At 42.0% G+C, this 22563-nt stretch overlaps 1 protein-coding gene across 2 annotated transcripts in view; it reads left to right on the top strand.

Annotated features, from left to right (window-relative positions):
* Positions 1–22563, top strand: part of GLT1D1 (glycosyltransferase 1 domain containing 1) — a 90252-nt gene that overhangs the window by 16458 nt on the left and 51231 nt on the right. For both annotated transcript variants that reach the window (XM_041728522.1, XM_041728521.1), the window contains exons 3-4: positions 15285–15390; positions 19861–19912. In XM_041728522.1, coding sequence (XP_041584456.1) covers positions 15285–15390; positions 19861–19912 — 158 coding nt within the window. The remainder of the gene's footprint in view (positions 1–15284; positions 15391–19860; positions 19913–22563) is intronic.

Here is a 22563-nt window from a genome sequence, read left to right on the forward strand (position 1 = left end):
CCAGCGTGTGGAGGGGGCTGCCCTCTGTTCCTTGCGGGAGAGCGCGGGTCCAGCAGCACGGGCCCCGGTCCCAGGGCGCCCAAGCAGACAAGGCCTGCGATCCTCCGTGCCGCCTGGGACAGTCGGAAGTGGGGAGGGCAGGGGACAGCAAGGACTCTCACCTGCTACCAGGTGCCCCCAAGCTGTGCAGATCAGTGCACCTGTGCCAGCCCTGAGAGCACCTAGGCCAGTGCGGACTGGGAGACTGGTTAGTAACTTGCGGAGAGCTCAACTTCAGAGCTAGAAATCTGGCTGCCACCAGTTTTTATTTTCCTCTTTGTTTCACCTTGTGTGTGGGAGGGATGGGGCCGCCAGGGAACAGAGGCCTCCCAGGGTAAACAGCTCCCACTGAGCCCAGCACCTGGTGGGGGGGACATCTCCGCCCAGGTACACACGCCTGAGAGTCAGCACAGCAGGTCCTCCCCCAGAAGACCAGTTGGAAGTACAAGGGAAGAGCAAGTTTACTGAACAAGCAAGTTTACTGAACTTAGTCTGGAAAGCTCCAGGACTAAGGGTTAATAGTATACAGAACTAGGCGGTCCTTTTTTTTTCTTTTTCCATTACGACTCGTTTTTATATCAGACTAAATATTTCCAATATTTTTTTTCTTTTCCCACCTTAACTACAATATTTTACCAACTCTTCATTTTTTAAGTTTATTCCTTTTTGATTTTCATATTTCTATAATTATATGTCTTAGATATATTTTTCACTTCTGGATTCCCTTCAACATATTCAATTTAATTTTGGTAGATACATGAGATATGGGTTTTGTTGGCCTTGTTTTGTTTTACAATGGTGGAAGTTAGTACCTTCTACAACACGACCAACATAAACCTAGAACCAAGTGGAACCCTGTCGTGGTTCATTCTGTGAGATTATATTCTCTTTTCCTTCCCATTCTGCCCCCCCCTTTTATCTTGTTTACATTTTTATGATCAATGTTGGGACTCTGTATAAGTATTGCTGGTTTATATAAATTGGAGACTGAGCATCTTCTAACATACAGAACAAAATACACTCAGAATCAAGAGGATCACCCTCTAGGACCCCTCATTACACTACATTATTTCTCCATCATCATTTCCTCACCACCACCACAATCCATCCCCCCTTTTTTTCTCTTTTCCTTACTATTTTTTCTTTTTCTTTGTTCTTCTCCTTTGTTTTTGACTTTTTTTTTTAAATTTTTTTTATTTATTTATGATAGTCACACAGAGAGAGAGAGAGAGAGGGGCAGAGATACAGGCAGAGGGAGAAGCAGGCTCCATGCACCGGGAGCCTGACGTGGGATTCGATCCCGGGTCTCCAGGATCGCGCCCTGGGCCAAAGGCAGGCGCCAAACCGCTGCGCCACCCAGGGATCCCTGTTTTTGACTTTTAATTTTAAAATTTGTTTTTCACTTTAGTGGTCCTTTTGTTTTATTTTGTTCTGTTCTTCTTTTTCTTTTATTTTCTGGTCTCTGACCTCCTCAGAATCCTCTAGAGTGTATTTTACCTAGGTCATGGTTGATATTTTTGAGTCAGTCCACTAATACAGCCACTTTGCACTGGACAAAATGACTAGAAAAAGAAAAGAAGGGATCCCTGGGTGGCGCAGTGGTTTGGCGCCTGCCTTTGACCCGGGGCGCGATCCTGGAGACCCGGGATCGAATCCCATGTCGGGCTCCCGGTGCATGGAGCCTGCTTCTCCCCCTGCCTGTGTCTCTGCCTCTCTCTCTCTCTCTGTGTGGCTATCATAAAAAAAAAAAAAAAAAAGAAAAGAAAAGAAAAGAACCAGAAAAGAAAGAACCAGAAACAATACTCTCTGCCACAGAGTTACAGGATTTGGATTTAAATATGATTTCAGAAATTCAATTCAGAAGTATAATTATAAAGCTACTGGTGGTTCTGGAAAAAAGTATAAAGGATTCCAGAGACTTTGTTACTGCAGAATTGAGATCTAATCAGGGTGAAATTAAAAATAGATCAAATGAAATGCAATCCAAACTGGATGCTCTAACTGCTAGGGTTAATGAGGTGGAAGAGAGAGTGAGTGACATAGAAGACAAGTTGATGGAAAGGAAGGAAGCCGAGGAAACAAGAGAAAAACAATGAAGAACCCAAGAAGAAAAGTTTAGGGAAATAAATGATAGCTTGAAAAGGAAGAATATACGTCTAATTGGGATTCCAGAAGAGGCTGAGAGGGAGAGAGGACCAAAAAGTATATTTGAACAAATCATAACTGAGAACTTCCCTAATCTGAGGAAGGAAACAGGCACTCAGATCCAGGAGATAGAGAGATTCCCCCCCCCCACAAAAAAATCAATAAAAACCCATGCAACACCTTGACATTTAATGGTGATACTTGCAAATTTCAATGATAAAGAGAAAATTCTTAAAGGTGTGTGAGACAAGAAATTCTTAACTTATAGGGGAGAAATATCAGATTAAAAGCAGACCTCTCCACAGAGACCTGGCAGGCCAGAAAGGGTTGGCAGGATATATTGAGGATCCTAAATGAGAAGAACATGCAGCCAAGAATACTTTATCCAGCAAGGCTCTCATTCAGGATAGAAGGAGAGATAAAGAGCTTCCAAGACAGGCAGAAACTAAAAGAATATGTGTCCATCAAACCAGCTCTGCAAGAAATATTAAGGGGGACTCTGTAAAAGAAAGAGGAAGCCCAAAGAAATAAGCCACAAAAACAGGTACTAAATAGGTATTATGATGACACTAAATTCATATCTTTCAAAGGTAACTCTGAATGTGAATGGGCTTAATGATTCCACCAAAGATGCAGGGTTTCAGACTGGATAAAAAAACAATACCTATCTATTTGCTGTCTACAAGAGACTCATCTTAGACCTAAGGACACCACCAGCCTGAAAATGAAATGTTGGAGAATCTTTTACCATTCAAATGGTCCTCAAAAGAAAGCTGGAGTAGCAATCCTCATATCAGATAAATTAAAGTTTATTCCAAAGACTGTAGTAAGAGATGAAGAGGGACACTGTATCATATACTTGATCATATCAAAGGATCTATCCAAAAAGAGGACCTAACAATCATGAATATTTATGCCCCTAAGGTGGGAGCTGCCAAATATATCAATCAATTAATAACCAAAGTAAAGACATACTTAGACAATAATACACTTACACTGGGAGACTTCAACACGGCGCTTTCTGCAAATGAAAGATATTCTAAGCACAACATCTCCAAAGAAACAAGAGCTTTGGGGATTATAAAAAATAGTAAAAGGGAATAAAGGGGAAAGAAGAGAAAATGAGTGAAAATATCAGTAGGATGACTGAACATGAGAGACTCCTAACTGTGAGAAACGAACAAGGGGTAGTGGAAAGGGAAGTGGGCGGGGGGTTGGAGTGACTGGGTGATGGGCACTGACGGGGACACTTGAGAGGATGAGCACTGGGTGATATGCTATATGTTGGCAAATTGGACTCCAGTAATAAAAAAGAAAGAAAGAAAGAAAGAAAGAAAGAAAGAAAGAAAGAAAGAAAGAAGAAAGAAAGAGATTTAAATGATACACTGGACCAGATGGATTTCACAGATATTTACAGAACTTTACATCCAAATGCAACTGAATACACATTCTTCTCAAGTGCACATGGAACTTTCTCCAGAATAGACCACATACTGGGTCACAAATCAGGTCTCAACTGATATCAAAAGATTGGGATTGTCCCCTGCATATTTTCAGACCATAATGCTTTGAAATTAGAACTCAATCACACGAAGAAATTTGGAAGAAATCTAAACATGTGGAGGTTAAAGAGTATCCTGCTAAAAGATGAAAGGGTCAACCAGGAAATTAGAGAAGAATTAAAAAGATTCATGGAAACTAAGGAGAATGAATATACAACCATTCAAAATCTTTGGAATACAGCAAAAGCAGTCCTGAGAGGGAAATACATCGCAGTATAAGCATACCTCAAAAAATTGGAAAAACCTCAAATACACAAGCTAACCTTCACCTAAAGGAACTGGAGAAAGAACAGCAAATAAAACCTACACCAAGCAGAAGAAGAGAGTTAATAAATATTTGAGCAGAACTCAATGAAACAGAGACTACAAGAACTGTAGAACAGATCAACAAAACCAGGAGTTGATTCTTTGAAAGAATTAATAAGATAGATAAACCATTAGCCAGCCTTATTAAAAAAAAAAAAAGAGAAAAGACTCAAATTAATAAAATCATGAATGAAAAAGGAGAGATCACAACCAATACCAAGGAAATACAAACGATTATAAAAACATATTATGAGCAGCTATATGCCAGTAAATTAGGCAATCTAGAAGAAATGAATGCATTTCTGGAAAACCACAAACTATCAAAACTGGAACAGGAAGAAATAGAAAACCTGAACAGGCCAATAAGAAATAATCCACAAAAACAGGGACTGAATAGGTAATATGATGACATTAAATTGATATCTTCCAATAGTTACTCTGAACATGAATGAGCTAAATGATCTCATCAAAAGACACAAGGTATCCAACTGGTTAAAAAAGGAAGACCCATCTCTTTGCTGCCTAGAAAAGACTCATTTTAGACCTAAGGACACCTCCAGACTGAAAATGAAAGGTTGGAGAACCATTTACCATTCAAATGGTCCTCAAAAGAAAGCTGGAGTAGCAATCCTCATACCAGATAAATTAAGGCTTATCCCCAAAACTGTAGTAAGAGATGAAGAGGGACACTATATCATGTTTAAAGGGTCTATCCAACAAGAAGACTTAAGAATCATGAATATTTATGCCCCTAATGTGGGAGCTGCCAAGTAAATCAATTAATAATCAAAGTAAAAAGATACTTAGATAATAATACATTTATTTTTATTTTAAGATTTTATTTATTTATTCATGAGAGAGAGAAGGAGAGAGAGAGAGAGGCAGAGACACAGGCAGAGGGAGAAGCAGGCTCCATGCAGGGAGCCCGATGTGGGACTTGATCCCAGGTCTCCAGGATCACACCCCAGGCTGAAGGTGGCACTAAGTCACCGAGCCACCTGGGCTGCCCAGATAATAATACATTTAATAACCAAAGTCAAGAGATACTTAGATAATAATACACTAATAGTAGGAGATTTCAATATGACAGTTTCAGCAAATGACGGATCTAGGAAAAGCACCACCAAAGAAACAAGGGCCTTCAGTGATACACTGGATTAGACGGATTACAAAGATATATATATATATATATATATATATATATATATATACAGAACTTTCCATCTGAACGCAACTGAATACACATTCTTCTCATGTGCGCATGGAATGTTCTCCAGAATAGATAATATGTTGGGTCAAAAAATCAGGTCTCAACCAGTACCAAAAGACTGGGATTGTCCCCTGCATATTTTCAGACCACAGTGCTTTGAAACTAGAACTCAATCACAGAATAAATTTTGAAGAAACTCAAATACACGGAGGTTAAAGAGCATCCTACTAAAAGATGAATTGGTCAACCAAGAAATTAGAGAAGAATTAAAAAGATTCATTGAAACTAATGAAAATGAAGATATAACTGTTCAAAATCTTTGGGATACAGCAAAAGCGGTCTTAAAAGGGAAATACATAGAAGCCTCCCTCAAAAAATTGGGAAAAAACTCAAATACACAAGCTAACCTCGCATCTAAAGGACTTGGAGAAAGAACATCAAGTAAAGCCTACACCAAGCTGAAGAGAGATAATAAAGATTCAAGCAGAACTCAATGAAATAGAAACCAGAAGAACTGTAGAACAGATTAACAAAATCAGGAGTTGGTTCTTTGAAATAATTAATAAGATAAATAAACCATTAGCCAGCCTTATTAAAAAGAAAAAAGACTCAAATTAATAAAATCATGAATGAAAGAGGAGAGATCACAACCAATACCAAGGAAATACAAAAGATTTAAAAAATGTATTATGAGCAGCTATATACCAACAAATTAGGCAATCTAGAAGAAATGGATGCATTTCTGGAAAACCACAAATTACCAAAACTGGAACAGGAATAAATAGAAAACCTGAATAGACCAATAACCAGTGAGGAAATTGAAGCAGCCATCAAAAACCTCCCAAGACACAAAAGTCCAGGGCCAGATGGCTTCCCAGGAGAATTCTATCAAATGTTTAAAGAAGAAACAATACCTATTCTACTAAAGCTGTTCCAAAGGATGGAAAGGGAAAGAATACTTCCAAACTCCTTTATGAGGCCAGCATTAGTTGGTTCCAAACCAAAGACCCCACCCAAAATTAGAATTATAGACCAATATTCCTAATGAATATGGATGCAAAAATTATCACCAAGATACTAGCCAATTGGATCCAAGTGTACATTAAGAGGATTATTCACCATGACCAAGTGGGATTTATCCCTGGGATGCAAGGTTGGTTCAACAGTCATAAAACAATCAATGTGATAGATCACATCAACAAGAGAAAAAACAAGAACCGTATGATGCTCTCAGTAGATGCAGAGAAAGCATTTGACAAAATACAGCATCCTTTCTGGTTAAAACTCTTCAAAGTGTAGGGATAGAGGTATCATTCCTCAGTATCTTAAAAGCCATTTATGAAAATCCCACAGCAAATATCATTCTCAATGGGGAAAAACTGAGTGCCTTTCCCTAAGATCAGGAACACGACAGGGATGTCCACTCTCACACTGTTGTTCAACATGGTGAGGCTAGAAGTCATAGCCTCAGCAATCAGACAACAAGAAAGTAGTAAAAGACTCAAATTGGCAAAGGAGAAGTCAAACTCTCCTTCTTCACAGATGATATGATACTCTATATAGAAAGCCCAAAAGATTCCACCCCAAGATTGCTAGAACTCATATGGCAATTCGGCAATGTGGCAGGATACAAAATCAATGCCCAGAAATCAGTGGCATTTCCATACATTAACAATGATACTGAAAAAAAAGAAATTAAGGAATAAATCCCATTTATAATTGCACCCAAAAGCGTAAGATACCTAGGAATAAACTTAACCAAAGAGATAAAGGATCCATACCCTAAAAACTACAGAGCACTTCTGAAAGAAATGGAGGAGGACACAAAGAGATGGAAAAATATTCCATGCTCATGGATTGGAAGAATTAATATTGAGAAAATGTCAGTGTTACCCTGGGCAATCTACATGTTCAATGCAGTCCCTATCAAAATACCATGGACTCTCTTCAGAGACTTGGAACAAAGAATCTTAAGATTTGTATGGAATCAGAAAAGACATCATATAGCCAGAGGAATATTGAAAAAGAAAACCAGAGCCAGGGGCATCACAATGCCAGATTTCAAGCTGTACTACAAAGCTATGATCATCAAGACAGTGTGGTAGTGGCACAAAAGCAGACACATAGATCAATGCAACAGAATAGAGAACCCAGAAATGAGCCCTCAACTCTATGGTCAACTAATATTTGACAAAGCAGGAAAGAATATCCACTGAAAAACGGACAGTCTCTTCAATAAATGGTGCTGGGACAATTGGACAGCCATGTGCAGAAGAATGAAAGTAGACCATTCTCTTACACCAGACACAAAGATAAACTCAAAATGTTTGAAAGATCTAAATGTGAGACAAGATTCCATCAAAATCCTAGAGGAGAACACAGGCAACACCCTTTTTGAACTTGGCCACAGCAACTTCTTGCAAGATACATCTATGAAGGCAAGGGAAACAAAAGCAAAAATGAACCATTGGGATTTAATCAAGATAAAAAGCTTCTGCACAGTAAAAGAAACAGTCAACAAAACTCAAAGACAACCTACAGAATGGGAGAAGATATTTGCAAATGACGTATCAGATAAAGGTTTAGTATCCACGATCTATAAAGAACTTACTAAACACCAAAGAAACAAACAATCCAATCATGAAATGGGCAGAAGACATGAACAGAAATTTCACCAAAGAAGACGTACATGTGGCCAACAAGCACATGAGAAAATGCCTCGCATCACTTGCCATCAGGGAAATACAAATCAAAACCACAATGAGATCCCACCTCACACCAGTGAGAATGGGGAAAATTAACAAGGCAGGAAACAACAAATGTTGGAGAGGATGCGGAGAAAAGGGAAGCCCTCTTGCACTGTTGGTGGGAATGTGAGCTGGTACAACCACTCTGAAAAACCGCATGGAGCTTCTTCAAGGATTTAAGAATAGAGCCACCCGATGACCCAACAATTGCACTGCTGGGTATTTACCCCAAAGATACAGATGTAGTGAAATGCCAGGGACACCTACACCCCAATGTTCATAGGAGCAGTGTCCACAATAACTACACTGTGGAAAGAGCCATGATATCCTCTGACAGATGATGGATAAAGAAGCTGTGGTCTATGTATACAATGGAATATTCCTCAGCCACTAGAAGCGACAAATACCCACCATTTGCTTTGACATGGATGGAACTGGAGGGTATTATGCTGAGTGAAGTAAGTCAATCGGAGAATAACAAACATTATATGGCATCATTCATATGGGAATATAATAAGTAGTGAAAGGGATTATAGGGGAAAGGAGGGAAACTGAGTGGGAAAAATCATAGAGGGAGACAAACTATGAGAGACTCCCAACTCTGGGAAACAAAGGGTTGTGGAAGGGGAGGTGAGTGGGGCATTGGGGTGACTGGGTGACGGGCACTGAGGAGGGCACTTGATGGGATGAGCACTGGGTGTTGTACTATATAAAAACAATGTAAAAAATATATGTATATATATATATGGGATAGTTTATGTGGGTCTGGAATTTAGAAACAGCTATGCTGGGATTCTGTCTCAGGGTCTCTGGTGAGGTGGCAGTCAAGACCACGTACTGTGCGTTCCGGCTGGGGCTGGGTCTTCTGGAGGCCTGACTGGTCCCACAAGGGCCACTTGTAAGGTAGCTGTTGGCAGCAGCATCCTTGTGATGTGGCAGCTGGCTTCTCCAAGAAAGGCCCATCTAGGATAGAAATTGGAAGCTGACTGGTCTATCCTGACCCATCCTTTGAAGCCATACAGCATGAGTTCCAGAGCATCTGGATCACACAGATCAGCCCTCTCAGGCGTGAGATGGAACCTCGTTGGTCGTGACCTCCGGGAGCTGGCCATCTTGGAGGCTGGCTGCTGGATAAACGTGTACACATATTTGCATGTATCTCTTCCTTTACAAAAAAACATGAAAGGGAGCATGCATACGTAGTCAGCGTCTTGTTTTTACCACCGAACAATGCATCTGGGAGGTTTTTCTGCAGGCGGCACGTATATAGAGCTACCTCATTCTGTCAATGCTTGCCTAGCATTTTATGCATGGGAGTGCCATCATCTCACCAGGCTTCAATTAAGGGACATTTAAGTTGCCTTCAATATTTTTTTTTTCTCCCACAGTCATTGCAACAAATATATCTCTGTATGGACATTTTAGCCTGTGAATCTGAGAATATACCTGTGCTTCCATATTTTTACGACACTGCCTGAATCATCCACATGAATTGTTTTCCATCAGTAGGGAAGGGATTCCTGAAAGCATTACTCCTGGATACCTCTTTTCTGCTGACCAAGTATGACTTTGAACTCTGTTGCAAGTGTCCTAGGACACATCCTGAGGTTGATCTCAAAATACAAAAGAAGCATATAGGCCAAGATAAAGTTCATAGCTCTTAAAGCTCCTTGGGAATCTTTAAAATGTTGTCACTGACTGGTAGCTGTACTTTGCACTCACAAGGCATCAAGCACTGGGGCTGGTCGTTCTGTTGACCCTTAGATGTATTACTGTTTATAAAATATATTTTTAAAATGTCTTACACACATACACGTGGAGCATATTTATTTCCACAAATGTGATGTTTCCGTATATTTAAGCATGTATTTTAGTGATCCTTCCAAATCAGCAGAGCTACTTCTGCCTTTTTCTTTTTCCTCGCTGTGTGGTATTCCACCTGAAGAATGCACCATATTTATTAAATGTCTCTTAGGTTTTGCTCTTGGACGTAATGCCATAGAAACTTTGATTATATTTTCTACTTCACTGTGTGGGGGTACTGGTGGTATAAACTCCTTGAATAAACCGGTGGCCAGAGGACCATGTATTTTTCATTTGGATTGATAGCAACAAACTGTCTCCCAGAAAGGCCATTCCAGTCCGTGCCTAAGCAACAAATAGAAGGACCTTGTTTCCTCTCACTCTGGTCACATCACTGCATTTTCTCCTTCAAACTCTAGGTTTTCTCTATTTTAAAGAAGGCTTTCCTCCTACGACTTGTGAGAGAAGCAAGGCTCTGGGTGACTTTGTCCTTTCCCTACATTTATTTGAAGCAAAGGCCAAGAAATGGCACCCTTCTTTAAAACTGTTGCACAAGGGAAATGAGTCTTACTGCTCTTCAGTCTAACAGATGCCAAGAACTGAAGCACCAGCATTATTCATAAACATGGTTCTGCTTTTATTTGTCTATTCCTAGCCGTTGTCTTTATGGTAGTTACTTTTTTTTTTTTTTTCTGAGCATCGTCTCTTTGAAAGCATGCTGCCTCTGAGCAGTGATCCATAAGGAGCATTGGAACTGCCATCGGCAAATAGTGAGGATGCCACGCACCTTGTGATTCTCGCCCGATGCATTGGGGGCCTCTTTCCTCTCCTGTCCCTATAAGGAGCTGCCCTGTGCTTGTGTGATTTCATTCTATGAGAGGGCCAGATATTTCTGAGATAGTCTTCTATAAAATATATATATATATATATATGTATATATATATATTAAGATGCGTTTTTTTTTTAAGATTTATTTATTTTAGAGAGAGTGAGAGAGAACCTGAACCAGAGGGGCAGAGGGAGAAGGAGAATCTCAAGCAGACTCTCTGCTGAGCAGAGAACCTGGTGTGGGACTCCATCTCAAGACCGTGAGATTACAACCTGAGCCGAAATCAAGAGTCAGACACTTTACCGATTATGCTACCCAGGTGCCCCTCAATTAAACTGTATTTTAAAACATAGCATTTATGATTTTTTAAAAGATTACCTAAGCACATGATTTGGAAACTTCTTAAAAATACAAAGATGGAAATACAGCACTTTGCCTTTCACTACCCAGATGTGACCAATGTTTCCTGTGCATGTTTGCTTTCATTGATTTTTGTATTTTTATTCAAATTTAAATTTACAGAAGGAGATCCACTCTTACAATATAAACTTGCAGCTTCTTTTAGCCAACTATTAACTGCTGCTACCTGGGCTGAGTGCTGTGGTAGGTGCTATAAGCACAGAGATGACACTGTGTCTCACATTCTGGTCTGTCTCTCTCTGCAATTTCGATGTGTATTTTTAAAATCATGGTCATCTCCCAGCTCAGCAATCTGTCTTACCTACTGACATGTTAGGAACATTTCCTCGTCATTGAATGGTCTTCCACAGCATGATTATGAGCGGTCATATCCTATTTCCATCTTCCCCCTTGACTGTAAGCAATGTTGTGATGGGCGAGCATCTGCAGAAGCCCTGGTAACCCGTTCACTTTAGGATTTTCTAAGAGAAACACAGCCATCTCATAGGACATATCTGTGCATTTTTACTGCAGACACATATTGCCAGTGAATAATCAGCCACACTTAACATGTGTGTGCCTAGTAAATATAACTAAATAAAACCATAACGGCATGGACAAATGGAAATTTGCTTTTCTTTTTAAAACCAGTATTTACTGAGCAAATAATTAGGTAAATAAATTGCTAAGAAGACTTCAAGTGATGAGAAATAGCACGTTAGCAATATTAATATTTATTATAGCTAAATTACAGGTATACACGGTTTAAAAAAAAAAAAAACATGAATCTTAATGCTTTATTTAAGTCACGGACCAATTACCGTACTAACGTCAAAGTGATGTGTTGCATTTGTTCTTCCTTCTTGGACATGTCTGTGACAGAGGTTCACTGTGTATACCTACCAGCCTTTCAAGCGTGCAGGAAGAGAACTTCATAGCTACCCTTGCCTGAAATATAATAGAACACTGCTCTTGTGCAGAATGCTCCCTGGGCTCTCCTTCACAGGCCCCATGTAGCACACAAAGAAAAATTGCCTGGTGACCTTACGTTGGCAGAAAACCGGATGAGAAACATTTTGATGAAGCTCTTTCTCTGCTGCTTTTTGAGAATCTGCTTCAGGCTTGAACCTGGTGAGGAAGCAGATGGCATCAGGTGGCTGATTAAGGAGCCAGGTTCAGGAAACTGATGCTTTTTCTTGGCAGACTCCTGAGAATGACACATTTAAAGCAGAGGAGCTGATTTATGAAATAGGACCAGTCACTTGGGTGGCTCTGAGCAAATGCACTTGGAAAATAGTTTGTATAGCACTTTTCAGGCTCAGTTCATTTCCACAAATGCTGTTTAGAGATTTAATGTGTAGCAGGCATTTTATTAGGAGCAAGGGATACAAAATTAATAAGCCACGGTGCCTGTTCTCGCGGATTTTCCAGTCTGCAAATCAATCCTAAAGCCTTATGATACATGGCAGGGCATCAGAGTGGGGGATTTACTTCTGAGGGATCTGAGAAAGACTTCAGTGAGGAGGGCATGCCTGAATGAGGTTTTGAAGGGTCAGTAAGAGTTTGCAGACAGTTTATATGCATGATGCTATCTCAGAGGACTTCCAGAATTCCCCACTCATAATTATGGATGCATTTCCATTAAGACTAACATGCTACTTATTTGAAGCTCTGTTTTCTCAACAATAGAATGAGTATTGAAAAAAAATAGGAAAGTAAATGAAATACCTCACATTCCATTCTTCCAAGTGCTAATTTAATTCAGAGAGCTTCTGGATTTATGTATTTAAAAACTCGTTCATCGTAAAGCACAGTTATACTAGCATCACAAGCAGATTCCATCCTGTGCCTGTATGTCATGTGTATGTAGTGAGTCATTTAATCCCAGGAGTGAGTCAGCGAACTATCATGACCTCCATTTCATGGATGAGATGGCGGAAATTCAGAGAAACTGAGTGACTCGCTCAAAGTCACCATTTCCCAAATGGGGAACCAGGATTCGGACCCAGGATGATCTGGTGTCAAAGTCTTATGTTTTTCTTACTAAATTTGATCTGATATATTCGAGTAGTTGCCAGGGCTGATCATTTTAATTATTGAATATTCTCATAACTTTTGAGGAGCTTCTACGATACCCGGTGTGTATTTTTCTGGTGTCTATTTCTCTGTCTTTGGAGATTTCACTGAAAAAAGACTTTTTCTGTGATTTTTCTTACCCAGATTTTCCTAAACTGGCAGTTTTTATTAGGGAGGTACATTGTACTAGTTTCCTAGGGCTGCTGTCATGGTTTACCACAAACCCTGTGGTGTGAAACGACACACATGGTTAATCCTGTAGCTCCCGAGGTCAGAAAGCTGAAATGGGTCTCTTAGGGCTAGAATCAAAACGTTGGTAGGACTGTGTTTCTTTTGGAGGCTTTTGTGGCAAATCTGTTTCCTTATTTTCCACCCACACTCCCTGACTCATGGCCCCATCCACCCTCAGAGCCAGAGATGCATGGTCCAGCCCCTCCTCACACGGCAGTGATGGGAGCTCCTCCTTGCCTGCCTCTCCCACCTTTAAGGACCCCATGATTACAGTGGCCTCCCTGGGAAATCCACGATCATCTGTCCCGTTTTATGGTTAGCCAACTGGCAGCCTCAATTCTAAATAGCTTGATTTGCCTCTCCCCTGAAACATTCATAGGATCCAGGAATTAACAACGGACATCTTTGGGGTCATTATTCTTCCCACCTCACACCTCCCTCAGCCCCAGAGATTCGTGTCCATCCCACGTGCTAAAACCGTTCACTCTCAGCATCCCCACAGGTCTGCACCCATCGCAAAAGGTGAATCATTTCTACGGAGTGTGCTTTCCCTGTCTGTCTGTGGTTTGGGAAAAGGTCATAGTGCCAATAGCAAGAAGTGCCAATAACATAAAATGTTAAGAGTGTAAAGTAGGTTTCCCTTGCATCCCAGATCTGTGGGCTTGTAGGTCCCTTGCTGGAAGGCAACAACAACCCAGTTTTCTGTATATTCTTTCACAGAACTTATAAACATAAACATAAATATAAATATGTGTGTATAGAAATGTTTATATGTTTGTCATTTTTATATAATACTTGTAGACTGTATTAACCAACATGTGCTTGATTTTTCTCCTAATAATAGTGATAATAGATTTTTTACAGTCTTTTTATGTCAGTGTACACACACACAACCCTGTCTGCTTTCTTTTTTTAAAGGCTGGTCTCCACTGATGTATCTGAGTCGTTTCTCATCTTTTGCTCTTACTAGCAGCCTCACTGCTCCGAGTATGCTACTGTTGGGCTTAGTATCTAGAGGCTGAATTCTTAGCAGATTCCAGGGGAAGAGTCACCTTCCCAGAGAGAAGACATCTGCTCATTTGCATTGACAGGAATAATTCTAAGGCAAATAAAAGGAGTAGTCGAGTACCCTTTGACTGACATACTGAAATCTCAAGAGGGATGGTGTGTTCCAGAAATCCCTGTATGGACACTCTAGTTAGTCTGGTCAGTTTGGTGGTTTGCTGACCAGCATCTCTTCAAATTTTTGGTTGACTTTTGGAAGTCCGTCTGGAGGGTTGCTTCTGATGAGCACATCATTCAGCTTGGTCTGTGCATGTCTGTTGCCTCACTCGCCCTTGCTCAGCAAATGTCTCTCAACTAAGCCTGTCAGCAGCACAAAGAGCTTCCCCCAGAACAAACTTATATTCACCAGGATCCCTGGTGAATCCTTCCACACTTGACACGTGCAGTGTCTTGGATACTTTTGCTTCCTGCCATAGCTGTGCTGCATTCACCCCAAAGTCACAGTGGGCAGGGCGCCCGACATCACCCCAGTTCCTGGAGAGCATGACACCTGCTGTTGGGAGCCCCAGCCGGGCTGCATTTGAGCTGCTCTTACTCTGTCAAAATGCCAGTGGTTCCAGATCAGCCCGTTTCCCGAGAGCAAGAAGCTCAGCTTTGATAGATGGTGGCCAGCACGATTCTTCATTTGTTAAAATTTAAAGCTAATTGATTTAAAATGGTCCTGGCACCCGCGGTCTGATATGATTAATCCCCATGTCATGTTTATAATAGTGAGTCCTATTCTGCTCCTCAGGTGAGCTGGATAAAATGAAACAAACATCAAAACACGGTCCCCGAGTTCTGGGAACACAGGTTTCATGCTGCTTTGGGATGGGCTGATGAGGTCTGTTTCCAAAACCATGCTCTGCTTCATTAACTTTCATATTTTGCAGGTCATGGAATTCCTTTTGGAATCATCTTTGGTGGAACTGATTTAAATGAAGACATTAACCAGAGAGAAAAAAACCAAGTGATGGGGAAAGTCCTTGAGGAAGCCAGGTAATGCCTCTGAGAACTTCACAGGAGGTAAACACTGGGGCAGAGTTCATTGAAACCTAAATATTAAAGAAAGCAGTAGTTTGGGAAGTTTACATCTTACCATAATAAAGCTAATCTCTTTTTTTCATTTGGCACCTATGAATTTTGCCATGAAGAGTCATTGTAAACAAGTCATTGCATGTGAATGACTTTTTGAGGACGTTAACATTGGGCCAGCCTTCTTGAAATGTCCTACAGGGTAAAAGGCACAGCATTGCTGTCCTCCAAGAGAACACCACACACAGACTCCAGCTCTGTGCGTGCATGAGTCAGGTTCTACTTTGCATGTTTTTGGCATAACTCTGAGCTCCATAGATTTCTGAGCTACAGAAAACCATCTGTGAGGGTGTCACCAGCAGGATTTCTCAACCGGCTTACTGTGGGCATTTGGGGTAGGACGGTTATCTGTTGTAGGGGGCTGTGCTGCACATCCCGGAGCCTGGACACTGCACATCAGCAGCACCTGCTGGATGCTGCAGCTTGAGACCATTATGTTTCTAGCCCCTGGAGTGGGAGTTGTTGCCTCCACGCAAGAATCCAGAGTTGCACTCCCCAACATTTTCTCTGTCCAGACATGCTTAGAGAATCCTATTGGTACAGCATTGTGGAGTGAACCAGAAGGACTGGTGGGGAAAAAAATCACCCCCATTCCTCTGTATCAGAAATATAATGATAATATTTAACATAAATAGTAACAGTATAGAAATCCTCTATGTCCATATAAACATTGTTTGAAAAGGCTAAAGCAATCAAAACAAAGACTAAATAGTCAAAAATGCTCCCTTTCAACTCTTGTAAATCTTTGAATCATCATAAAACAAAAACAAAATAAAGCAGGCGATCATTATGTTTTTAATGTGGACAAACTGCTTTATTAATTCTTTTTAAAAACACTTTATTGAGGCATGATTGACGTGCAAAAAGCTGTATATAATTGATATATACAGCCCCATGAGTCTTCATCAGTAAAACTATCATCATGATCTGTGCCATAAACCCATCTATCACTTCCAGAAGTTTCTTCCCACCCCTCTTTATTATCATGCAAAGAGCACTTAGCATAAAATCTACCCTCCTTGCAAATTTGTAAGCTTACATGACAGCATCCTTAACTGTAGGCTCCAGGAGATCTCCAGGACCTACTCACCTCATGCAAGTGAAACCTTGTGCTCTTGGATAAATACCTTCCTGTTCCCTCTCCCTCGGACCCCAGCAACCACCGCCCTGCTTTCTTCTTCTGGGGGTTCTAGTACTTTAGATACTCCCACCAGTGGGATCATGCAATATTTGTCCTCTTGTGTCTGGCTCACTTCACTGAGCTTCATGTCCTCCAGGTTCATCCATGTTGTTGCAAATGACAGGATTTCCTCTTTTTTCAAGGTTGAGTAATACTCCACTGTATGTGCTTACTACATTTTCTTGGTCCATTTGTCTCTTGCTGGACATTTATGTTGCTTTCATGCCCCCAATAAATGACTGACCATGAAATGCCTGTGGCTCATCTCTAACCGTCTCACGGCTGAGAAGCTGTGGTAAGGGAATTCAGAACTCTTTGCCTCTTTATGTCACTGGAGCATTCCTGATCTCTTACAAAGGACAGCACTCCCTGTTCTACCATGAAGCGTTAAGGCAACCCCCCCTCCATTTTTATAAGGTGAGAAGCAGTCTTGCTCTTGGAAACTAGGGTCCCCATGAGATATCATTACATTTTAGGACCCGCTTCGTCCTGATAGCTTCCTGGACGTGAATGTGGCAGTACAGCCTTATCGAAATAGAGCCAAATAGCCATGTGTGCGTGTGTGAGCATGTGAGTCAGATGGAGAGAGAATTACAGTAAATAAAGGTACCCAGAGTTTGAGTTTGATCTTGAAAGGTGATCAGTTATTATAGGTTTTCTCGATATTGTTGTTCTTATGCTCTAAAAATTTATTACCTTTTGATCCATGTGGTTTACACTGTCTTACGGAGGGGAAATAATTCTGCTAGGTAGAAACAATATTGAATGAATCCATCTTACGGTATTATCGTTAGCATTATTCATTGCATTGTTATTAAAACACATTGATTTTCATTTGGAAGGGGTATTGATTGAGTCAGTGGTCAGGGAAGTTGGATGAATCGTAAATTTCTTGCCGGAGAGCATATGGCATAGTTTTCTGTAAAATAAAGTATTGGACTTGTCTTGCTTTATAATGAGTTTCATTTTTAATCAAATACTTTTAAATAGTTCTATTTTTCTTATAAGGTGTATTTTTTAACTTGTTTTATAGTTAAAACATTTTCCCCCCCTGTATGGCACAGTTTTGAAATTACTTCAGCATCAGCTTTCTGGCTTGTTTTATAATATAAGTATTTGGTAATTATAAATGCCAAATTAAGTAAGGAGCTTGAAACTTGTAGAAATTGCTCTGTGAAGAATCATCCAGGTGCATCTTAGAGAAAAATAATATTGCCCAGCAAATGAGCAAAAGAGAGTTTATATGAAATAAATTGCCTAAGAAATAGTTTCACAGTTAGGAAATACAGAGCACGTGATGGGTTAGACCATGTGAAATGGTAGGCCAAAATGGTTCAGTATGGGGTTTTTGAGCTATGATATTGCTAAAGATGTTTTTGACAAACAAAACCACACATCAAAGTGAGTATGTTTTGAAATGGCAATATTCATCTCGTGGTGTAAAAGTGGTAGTTTTACACTTTTCCTAAGAAATGGGTTATTTTCCATTTCTTTATTTTCTTAGGGTCACTGGGTCAGAAACTCTCTTGATGGTTATCTATTAGGAAGGTGGTGCAAACCCAGGGCCAGTGTCTCTGTAGTGAGGCCCCGAGAAGGAAGGTGTTATCTGCCGCTCCACAATAAAAGAACATGATGGAGTTCATGCAGACCTGCCACTGGATCCCAAAAGGTTTACACATCGCTCTTTCTGATGGAAACCTTTCCAAGGCTCTCCTTGCTCCCATCTGTGGTCCGCCGTGCTGTCGATCCCCTGGTGTCTGGGTCCAAGACAAATGGGGCATGCCGGCAGAAGGGGCTACAGGGTGGGGACAGTCACCAGCTGCTGGGCGAGCGTGCCCATCCTCCTGATTCTGCGGTCAGCCCCCCACACCTGCTCTCCCTTCTTCCTTCCCCTGACCTGCTTCCTGTGGGAATGTAAGGCAGGACTTCCACCCGTGCACTTGGTCATTTATTCAGTCTGCATACTCTTGCCCATCTCTGGGGTGCCAGGTGTGACTCCAGCCAGGGGCAGGTATGTGACAGCAAGCAGGTCTCCCCATTCAAGAGAAGGTGGCCAAGTTTGCCACAGGGGTGGATTAATCTTACAGGGGCCATCCTGAGGCTGCCCTGCGCATTTGTCTAGAAACTCTGTGATGGCAGGAAAGGCCTGGTCCTTCGGTCATTGACCTCATTCCCTGCTCTTCAACTTTTCTCTGTCTTTGGGGTCTTCTCTTTTCTTCTTTTTCCTATAGGTTTAAAGCTGTTCCATGGTCTGTTCATGGTGCACCATGCCGGGGTCATGGTGGTGGTGTTAGTCTTGGTAGAAAACAGTAACAGGAAATGCTTGCTGGGGACCAGGAACCTGGTGGCAGCTTACCCATGTTGTGCTCCCTGTTTGGCTCTGCAGTGTCCTGTTTTCACAGTCTCCCATGAAGGAAGGTTCCTGCACTGTCCTTGCGTGGCAATATAGGTCTCAGAATGTGGTGGATGCCCTCAGAACACACTTGGCCCTGTCCATGTCCAGGGGCACGTGGAGTGTTGTATGAGGGGTGCCGGCACACCCATCATTGCTGGGTCAGCCCATGCTCATGCCAGCTGCATGCGGGGCCTGGGTGGGGAAGATGGCCCCAGTGGAAGGTGTGATGCCCTCTGCGCCTCCTATCCCTCACCGGTTTTGAGCAATTTCTGACTGTCTGACCTCCATGAGATGTCCCTGGTTCATCCCATGTGTACTCAGCTCTAATTCTAGAAACAGCCATTGTTTGATAAATGTAGAGACTAACATCCCTTATCCATGTGCGTTTGGTACATTTTGCCTACTTTAGCATGGGCTTTCCTCGCTGAAGCTAATGGACTGGACAGCTTGTCCTGGGATGTTCTGAGTGGATTAACTAAATCCTTTGCTTCTCTTCTGCATCTGGCCTTCTGACCTTTCCCCTGCTTCTCTGACCTTACATGGAAGGAACAGTAACAACAAAAAATTGAAATGTTGAGCTTCCTTCGTTAATTTCTTGCATACACAACTTGTTTTGATGTGAGTGGAGATTGGACCTGAAAACCACTGACCGCGCACGATAAAGATTGATGACACTTGGAATTCAGCTTCTCACCTTGTCTCTCACAATTTGTTCCACGGAGCTGGTCCCTAGTTATGTTAATTGAATTCTGCGCTAATTCTCCCCCCTCCTTTTTTTTTTTTTTTTTTTTTTTACCAGATTCGCTGTCGCTTTCACGGAATCAATGAAGGAGATGGCGCAAATGCAGTGGGTATGTGTTTGTTGTGTGGTGTTGTGCTGGCTGAGCTGGGGAAAATGTGGGATGGGAGGGCTGTGGGGTCGGGGGGCTTCAGGGTTGGGGGGCTGTGGGATCGGAGGGCTGTGGGTTCGGGGGGTTGTGGGGTTAGGGGCTGCGGAGTTAGAGGGTTGGAGGCCATGGGCTTTAAGGGCAGCAGGGACCCTTGATGGGACCTGCTAGTGTTTCTATCGACCCTGCCCATTGTGGCCACAAGAGTGTATTACAGATCCCATATATTGATGTTTCTTTTATTCGTGTAGATACTTTTAAGACTTAACTGATTTTTTAAATATATTTTTGCCAAATGGCAAGAACAGCCCAATAGCCAAATCTTGTAGTATTCTTTCTGTTTTCTTTTTCATGAGCTCAGAATGAGTGATTTAGAGGCTGTGCTATAAAGGTTGCAGCCACCCCATGTGCACGGAGAGCCGCAATCTTTGAGGTGGTACATGTAGTTTCTAAGGTTGGACTGTTTATCTGAAGAGCTTTGAAGAGGAGAGGACTTTGTAGCTCTCTAGGCTAATTCCCTTATTGACTTTTTAAATTCATGGTGACTCGGGGGCTGGTGGGAAGAGCTGGTGGGAAGAGCTGATGGCAGACTGAGTTCTCAGTGGGGAGTTAGGGAAAGGCGCAGCACAGCTGGCACCTGCAAAACCAAAGCAGCCAACCCAGAGGCCCATTTGCCTCAGGGACCCCTGAGCATGCGACTTTGCTCTCGGGGGTGAGGGGGAGAGAACCTTCAAGGAGCCTTGGTCGCCAGCAATGTTGGTCCCTGTGCCATGCCAGCTCATCTGCTATGCCCCTATCATTTATCAGCATTATTCCTGGCAGGGGTACTTTGCAGGCTATGCACTTTCTTTTTTTTTTTTTTAATTTTTTATTTATTTATGATAGTCACACAGAGAGAGAGAGGCAGAGATACAGGCAGAGGGAGAAGCAGGCTCCATGCACCGGGAGCCTGACGTGGGATTCGATCCCGGGTCTCCAGGATCGCGCCCTGGGCCAAAGGCAGGCGCCAAACCGCTGCGCCACCCAGGGATCCCGGCTATGCACTTTCTTTATAGAATTTCAGTTTGGGGCGCTTGGAGACTGCGTGTTGGGGTGAGGGTACATGCAGTGTTTTGTGCGACCAGTGGTCCCTTACCAAGGCTCTGAACACTGTGCGTGTGTGGACGCTCATCTCTACAGCCACTGTGTGCCTACCCTCTTCTTCACATCACACACTTCCCAGGCAGGAACTGGAGGTTGCACTTTTTCAGGGCAGTTTAACAAACTGTAAATCTCATAATGAAAAAGGACAAGCTTCCCAGCTGCTGGTTTTATGTTGACTAGTTTGACTGCCTTCTTAAAAGGTGGTCGTCTGAACCAGTAGTGTCAACGTGTCAACGTGGGGATCCCTGGACTCCTTCTGGGCCTCCACAAAGTCAAGCCTATTTTCATCATGACACTGAGACATTGTTTGCCTTTCTCACCTTTAGGAAATGAGTAAAACTGCTGACCCCTTCATCCTAATGAAGGCAGTGGCGTCAACGTGAGCCAGTCATTGATTATCCACACCACCCCTTGGAGTTTAAAAGAAAAATCACTTTAAGATCTCCTTGATGAAGCCATAAAAACTTTTTATTTTATCATTAACCTTAACCTTAACCTTTGAATACATGTGTTTTTAAATGTTCGTGTGGTGACACAGGATGTATGCATAAACCTGTCTGCCACATCCTGAATGAAGTATGGCATTTACCTGCAGAAAAGGCTGTTGTGTGATTGGGTTACAAATTGAACCAGATACTTCTTTTTTTTTTTTTTATTTTTTATTTATTTATGATAGTCACAGAGAGAGAGAGAGAGAGAGAGGCAGAGACACAGGCAGAGGGAGAAGCAGGCTCCATGCACCGGGAGCCCGATGTGGGATTCGATCCCGGGTCTCCAGGACCGCGCCCTGGGCCAAAGGCAGGCGCCAAACTGCTGCGCCACCCAGGGATCCCCGAACCAGATACTTCTTAATACAATTTTGTATCCAAAAGAATGATTGGTAGACAAACCGGTTATCCGGATTTGGGCATTTGTCAGATGTTTTCTTAAAAATGAGTGGATCGAGCCAATCTCGTTAAGCAAAACAACTGGCGGTCTTTGTTGCCAACAAGAATGTTTGAATCGTTGAGAAAAATCAGAACTTTGGAAAGCCACCACACCACGTGGTTGACAACTTCCCCAGACGTAAAGGCTTCTCTGGTGAGGTCGGTGGCTGTACACTGAAGCGGGATTTTTGTTTGGATGTCGTATAATGACAACGCCCCAGCGTCTGGAAGACCTGCATCTCCCGGTGAACCCGTATTTCTCCAATGATCATACACAGTGTGACATAGTCACAGATCCCTCCAAAGTGAGGGGGAGATGGGTGGACTTGGATGGAGCGGAGCATCATAGGAATTCAGGTTCCCTATTGCATCTTACCTTGGGACATTCCCATTTGTTGAGTTTGTTTTTTTTTTTTTTTTTCCATTTGTTGAGTTTTTATGTAAGTCCCCTAGAATAACATCTACGATGATCTGAAAAGGCTCACCCCTTCCTGGCCACCTCTCAGCAAGTGCTGGGCTCTCTTTACATCCCTCGGTCAGAACAGA

This window comes from Vulpes lagopus, chromosome 14 (assembly GCF_018345385.1).
Source record: "Vulpes lagopus strain Blue_001 chromosome 14, ASM1834538v1, whole genome shotgun sequence".
NCBI lineage: Eukaryota > Metazoa > Chordata > Mammalia > Carnivora > Canidae > Vulpes > Vulpes lagopus.